At 47.2% G+C, this 7500-nt stretch overlaps 1 protein-coding gene across 1 annotated transcript in view; it reads right to left on the bottom strand.

Annotated features, from left to right (window-relative positions):
- The window catches only part of LOC147258123 (paired box protein Pax-6-like), a 23141-nt gene extending 20072 nt beyond the window's left edge, over positions 1 to 3069 (bottom strand). The window contains exon 1 of the mRNA XM_086207622.1: positions 2999 to 3069. Coding sequence (XP_086063748.1) covers positions 2999 to 3011 — 13 coding nt within the window. The 5' untranslated portion in view covers positions 3012 to 3069. The remainder of the gene's footprint in view (positions 1 to 2998) is intronic.
- Positions 3070 to 7500: the final 4431 nt, after the last annotated feature.

Genomic DNA, 7500 nt, shown 5'->3' on the forward strand with positions numbered 1-7500 from the left:
CACAATCACACACTCACACACACACACAATCACACAATCATACACTCACACACTCACACACACTCACACACACACAATCACACAATCATACTCTCACTCACACACTCCACACACACACACACACACACACACACACACACACACACACACACACACACACACACACACACACACACACTCCTTGTACCCAGTGAAAGCAGACAAAGACCCGCGGCCGCCGGGCTGGTGTCGGTGCCTCGTTATTTGCGGCTCGTTAAAGAACCAGAGACACAAAACCGCGGCGGGGAACCAGTCCGACCAGTGCACGAGACATAAAGGGGTTCTGACGAACACACCGATCACAACATGAAAGTTCCATTCAGCCGCTGATACAAGGAGAAAAGAACTGAGGCCCGGACCCGGGCGGTCCGAACCGGGTCCTCTCATCAGCACCGTCAGCAGCACCAGCGCCTCAAGCCGAAAATCATCTGTTATTTTATTTTATTTCTTATCTTTCAGTTAAACAGGATGAAAGTATCAGTACACCGAAAAAACACGTGTCTGTGTTCTGTCAGGTACCAGTAGATACATGCATAGCCTGTATAAAAATATATGTATAAGTTAAAATATTTATACACGCTTGTATGTATAAACTATAACTTCAACTGTATTTATATATATAGCTGTATAAATGTAGTAATATATAAACTATAACTTCAACTGTATTTATATATATAGCTGTATAAATGTAGTAATATATAAACTATAACTTCAACTGTATTTATATATATAGCTGTATAAATGTAGTAATATATAAACTATAACTTCAACTGTATTTATATATAGCTGTATAAATGTAGTAATATATAAACTATAACTTCAACTGTATTTATGTATATAACTGTATAAATGTAGTAATATATAAACTATAACTTCAACTGTATTTATATATATAACTGTATAAATGTAGTAATATATAAACTATAACTTCAACTGTATTTATATATATAACTGTATAAATGTAGTAATATATAAACTATAACTTCAACTGTATTTATGTATATAACTGTATAAATGTAGTAATATATAAACTATAACTTCAACTGTATTTATGTATATAACTGTATATATAAAACTACATTTCGTTATATACATAACTATATATATTTAACTAACTATATATAATATTTAGTTATAACTATGAGTAGTTATACGTATAAAAACATAACTTAAACTATGTATGTTATATTTAACTTTATAAAACGATGTGTATAAAAACTATAAATAACTACGTAAATAATATATTGTTATACATAGAGTTATATATGTATAAAACTATACATATATAACTCTCTATATATACATTATTTATAGTTATTTCTGGTTTTAAACACATAACTATATACAAATACTACATATGTGATCATGCAGTTTTATTCGTGTGTGTGTGTGTGTGTATTTTTATCCAGCGGCCTCCATCACAGTTCCAGGGCGGTTCCGAGTTCCGCGTGTTGGTTCTCTAACATTCTGGTTCCGTTGGTGTCTCAGTAAAAATCTAGAAATATTAATAATTCCTAAAAAGTACCAAACGGAGTCGCAGAGAGGCCCGGGTCGGAACCAGGCCTCGCACTAACAGCAGCAGCTTCTGGTACCGACCGCGTCCACTCGACACAGACGAGGCCCGGCACGCGGAGCTGCGGGGCCTCGCCGGGGCCGGTGGAGAACCAGAATTAAATACTTTAAATTAATGAACGGCTTTAATGGGCCGCGGGTCCGGACCGACTCGTCTAGCAGGAGAATTCTGGCTTTCCGACCGCCAGAACCGGAGCTGCCGGGTCTCTTTGTCGGGTCTGTGTTCAGACACGTGAATCCGCCTCAGATCCCGGAGCCTCGCTCCTGCTGGGGAGGCGGTACCGGGACCAGGTGTGAGTGCAGCCGCGCTGCGGGCCGGGAACTTTCCTCCTGAGTGAAAGTCCAGAGCGGAGTGTTGGTGGGCCGACCGGGCCGCCGGACCACCGGCTGGGCTCCCGAGCCGGAACATGCTCGACCCTGATATCATCAACACGAAATGGGCGGCTCCGGGGAAACCGGGACGCGGACTGAAGCACCGGAGAGTTTCTGGCTGATTCGTCCCGATGAACCGGGCCGCCGCCATTCGGACCTCACAGCACCAACCCGGACCCGCTTTGACCTTAGTTCTTATTCGTCCCAGCAGGGTGAATCGAACTCGTTCATGAGGCCCCCCCTTAATTCCAGTCCGCGGTTCTTTCCGCACCGTGGCCGGCTCGGCGGCGTCTCTCTGCAATAGTTGTAGTAGTAGTAGTAGAAGTACTCCTAGTAGAAGTAGTATAACTACTGAATATCTCAGAACTTAATTTTACTGTATTTGTACCATTAACAGGCTGGCGGCCCGTCTGGCACCGAGTGCCCGCGCTCGGTCGGTTTTTACTGCAATGTCTGATCGTTTTCGGATTCATGACGTCACTCTGCTGGTTTCTGAATTTCAGCAAAATCACAGAAAATAAATCAAGAAGAACCCAGAACTTTCTTCCTCGGAGGCCAGCGACCCCGGAGCGGCTCTGCTCCTCTCTCCTCTCTCCTCTCCTGCTCCTCTGCTCCTCTCTCCTCTCCTGCTCTACTCTCCTCTCCTGCTCCTCTGCTCCTCTGCTCCTCTGCTCCTCTCTCCTCTCCTGCTCTACTCTCCTCTCCTGCTCCTCTGCTCCTCTCTCCTCTCTCCTGCTCCTCTCCTGCTCCTCTGCTCCTCTCTCCTCTCCTGCTCTACTCTCCTCTCCTGCTCCTCTGCTCCTCTCTCCTCTCCTGCTCCTCTGCTCCTGCTGCCAGCTCACCCCGTCTGCTTTTTCTATTCTTTCTAACTTTGTTGCTCTGAGTTCGCTCCTTCTTTCCTTCTTGTTTCCCTCCTTCTCTGCTCAGAAATACAGAGAAGTCTGGAGCAGCCGAGTGATGGAGAGGAGGAGAGGAGGAGAGGGACGGATGCGGTGGGGAGAAACAGCAGGCCTACCTTTCTGTGGCATGTTGGAGAGAAGGACGCTTTGGGTTCCGTTAGTTTTCCAACACCTCTTTTCTTCTATTCTTCCCTTCAATTAGTTTCTCCTTGACTGAAGAGACAAGTGCAGAGAGACAGAGCTGGTCCTCAGAGGAGGAGGAGGAGGGGGGGAGGGAGGAGGAGGGAACACGCTTGTGTGCGGGGGGGGGGGCATTGAAGACAGGGGGCGGAGCGTTTGAGCAGAGTTTGTTCATGATCGCGATGGAGAGGAGAGAACATGTGTGCGTGTGTGTTTGTGTGTGTATTAGTGTTTGTGTGCATGGTCCTGATGTCATTAAAAGTGTTGGGAGTGAATAATTCTGGGGGGAAATGTAATGTTTTGTTGGTGAGTTAAACAGACTCATGCTCAGACAGGAAGTAACAAGCTCAGACAGGAAGTAACAAGCTCAGACAGGAAGTAACGAGATCAGACAGGAAGTAATGAGATCAGACAGGAAGTAACGAGATCAGACAGGAAGTAACGAGATCAGACAGGAAGTAACGAGATCAGACAGGAAGTAACAAGCTCAGACAAGAAGTAACAAGATCAGACAGGAAGTAACAAGCTCAGACAGGAAGTAGCAAGCTCAGACAGGAAGTAACGAGATCAGACAGGAAGTAACAAGCTCAGACAAGAAGTAACAAGATCAGACAGGAAGTAACAAGCTCAGACAGGAAGTAGCAAGCTCAGACAGGAAGTAACAAACTCAGACAGGAAGCAACGAGATCAGACAGGAAGTAACAAGCTCAGACAGGAAGTAAGGAGATCAGACAGGAAGTAACAAGATCAGACGGGAAGTAACAAGCTCAGACAGGAAGTAACGAGATCAGACAGGAAGTAATAAGCTCAAACAGGAAGTAACGAGATCAGAAAGGAAGTAACAAGCTCAAACAGGAAGTAACGAGATCAGAAAGGAAGTAACAAGCTCAGACAGGAAGTAACGAGATCAGACGGGAAGTAACAAGCTCAGACAGGAAGTAGTGAGATCAGACGGGAAGTAATAAGCTCAGACAAGAAGTAACAAGCTAAGACAGGAAGTAACGAGATCAGACAAGAAGTAACGAAATCAGACAGGAAGTAACAAGATCAGACAGGAAGTAACATACTCAGACGGGGAGTAACGAGCTACAAGTTTGTTGGGAACTTTATTGAATAACCAAACAAGGGACGAGTCCACATGACAGACAAGTATCAGAACCTTGGGGTTCCTTGTTCACTTAAGGCAAAGATGCCCCACACCAGGTGGGAGGAGCCAGTAGGAATCTGGACCTGGAGGGGTGAGGCACTCCTGTACTGTCCGCCATGATGTCATGGGCCTGCTGCTCATGGAGTAAGGTGGATTCACAGGGCCCCTCCAGTGATGCTGGGACTCAGTAGTCTTGAGGAATCCAGCAGGGATCAGGAGGTCTCTCAGGAATAATCTGTCCCCCAACTCTTTCGGTGTCTCCACGTGTTTCCACTTCCTTAATCACCTTTGCCCCTCCTTCAAAAATGACTGGGTGACTCCACCCTCTCACCTGGCAAACATACTAGAGGGCCAATAGGGAGACAGCATTCAGAGACACTTGCTTCTCTTTTGATCGGCCCTGGTTCAGCTTCAGTTTCTGGTTTAATCCGTTGCACCAATCACCACCCAGCTTTGATCTGTGAGGCAGATCTAAGCAGCAGGGCTCTGCTGTCACCCTGGCGACTTTGTTTAAACTTGACTTTTGTCTGACTGTTTAAGTATTAGGCGGCGGAGCAGTGGTCCTCCCTGTGGCCCCCAGCAAGAAGGTTGTGGGTGGAGCCCCGGCTGCAGCACGGGGTCTTTCTGGGTGAGTCTCCATGTTCTCCCTGTTCCTGCTGGGTTCTCTCTGGTACTCCAGCTTCCTCCACAGTCCAAAGACATCAAGAGGGACCAGGTTAATCCAGACTCTAAATTGACCGTAGGCGTGGCTGGGAGAGCCAACGGTTGTCTGTCTCTATGTGTTGGCCCTGCCATGGACTGGTGACCTGTCCAGGGGGAAGGCTGCTGGGATAGGCTCCACCTCCACCACCCTGAACAGGAGGAGAGGGAGAACATGGAGGGAGGGAGGGATGATTGATGGATGGATGGATGGATGATGGATGGATGGATGATGGATGGATGATGGATGATGGATGGATGATGGATGGATGATGGATGGATGGATGATGGATGGATGATGATGGATGGATGGATGATGATGGATGGATGATGGATGGATGATGGATGGATGGATGGATGATGGATGGATGGATGATGGATGGATGATGGATGATGATGATGGATGGATGATGATGGATGGATGGATGGATGATGGATGGATGGATGATGATGGATGGATGGATGGATGGATGATGGATGGATGGCTGGATGATGGATGGATGATGGATGGATGGATGGATGGATGATGGATGGATGGATGATGGATGGATTGATGATGGATGGATGGATGGATGATGGATGGATGGATGATGATGGATGGATGGATGGATGATGGATGGATGGATGGATGATGGATGGATGGATGGATGATGGATGGATGATGGATGATGATGGATGGATGGATGATGATGGATGGATGGATGATGGATGGATGATGGATGGATGGATGATAGATGGATGGATGATGGATGGATGGATGGATGATGGATGGATGATGGATGATGATGGATAGATGGATGGATGGATGGATGGATGATGGATGGATGGATGGATGATGGATGGATGATGGATGGATGGATGATGGATGGATTGATGATGGATGGATGGATGGATGATGGATGGATGGATGGATGGATGATGGATGGATGGATGGATGATGGATGGATGAATGATGGATGGATGGATGATGGATGGATGGATGATGGATGGTGGATGATGGATGATGGATGGATGGATGGATGGATGATGGATGGATGATGGATGATGATGGATGGATGGATGGATGATGATGATGGATGGATGATGGATGGATGGATGATGGATGGATGGATGGATGATGGATGGATGATGGATGATGATGGATGGATGGATGGATGATGGATGGATGGATGGATGATGGATGGATGATGGATGGATGGATGGATGATGGATGGATGATGGATGGATGGATGGATGATGGATGGATGGATGGATGATGGATGGATGATGGATGGATGGATGGATGATGGATGATGGATGGATGATGGATGGATGATGGATGGATGGATGGATGATGGATGGACGAATGGATCGATGTTTAAGTATTTAAATCTTTGAGTATTTTACTGTTTTATCAAACTCTCCTGGGTCCATCCCTTCTGTATGTAGAGATCAAAGCAGTCTGAGGTCCTGCACTTCCTAAGATTACAGAGACTAAAGACTGAGGCTGTCAAAGTGGTTTTACAGCACACAAAACAAATCTTCTCAAGGGAAAACCAGGAGGAAAAGGGGTGTGTGAAGACCTTGGCAGCTGAGTTGCCAGATACCCAGACAGGACTACATCACGAGAGTCCTGGCAGAAGGCGGCGAAGGCGAGTTGGCGATGATTTGATGGTGAAGTTTAGTTGCATGTTATAAACCTATGAGTGAAAGCTCAAGGAGCATACATGTGGAGGACGGGTCCGAGCACAGAGCCTTGAGGCACATCCAGGTCAACTGGTTCCAGGTGGAACTGCGGGGATGAGGATGTGTGGGAGGGAGCAGAGGCAGTGTCTCTGCACCGGGACGCGGTGTAGTTGTCCTCGTTGGATACGTTGCTGAAGTTGAGCGTACGAGGACAGGAAGGCTGGCAACCATGAGGATCCAGACCTGGTTGGAGTGACAGAACCCATCTTTGACGATCCACATCAAAACGATTACCTGACAGATGTCATGACATCCTAAGAGGGGGCATGGCTCAGAGGATGCAGAGGCACCACTTCGAGCATCCAGTAGCGCCCTGATCAGAACCACGGACACGAACGCCCCCCCCCCCCCCCCCAACTGACCCACAGCAGCCTGATGCAGCGCTGCACTGTCACCCGTCTGTGTCTCAGCACTGCTGCAGTTTATGATCTATGAGGCGATGTAAAGCAGAGCAGCTGCTGAGGGAGGAGATGACTCCTCCCTCCTGGTACCACGCTGGCTGGCAGGCCTCCTCTTCTTCTCCTCCTCTTCTTCTCCTCCCTCCTTTCATTGCTAGAGAGAAAGTGAGGGCTACATGGTTATGTACCAACATGATTTCTGAGCAGCGATGAACAATGTGAGTGTCCTGAGTGTTGGGCGGGGGACACAGGAGCTGCTGGAGCGACCGATTCCAGCCTGCAGCTCTCGGTAGACTGCATTCGTCTCCAGGTGATTCACCTGAACACCAAATAAAGGAGCAACAGAAGGCCTCAGGTGGCGGAGGAGACAGCAGCTGTGCAGTCCTCACTGTTGCTCTTCTCCTATTCTTGTCTTTGATTTTCTGCTCTTGACATGATGAACAGTCGATTTTATGGCCAATACTTTTCA

The sequence above is a fragment of the Aulostomus chinensis genome, chromosome 7, assembly GCF_037954235.1.
Source record: "Aulostomus chinensis isolate RoL2024-O1b breed Wild chromosome 7, RoL_Achi_v1.0, whole genome shotgun sequence".
Lineage (NCBI taxonomy): Eukaryota > Metazoa > Chordata > Actinopteri > Syngnathiformes > Aulostomidae > Aulostomus > Aulostomus chinensis.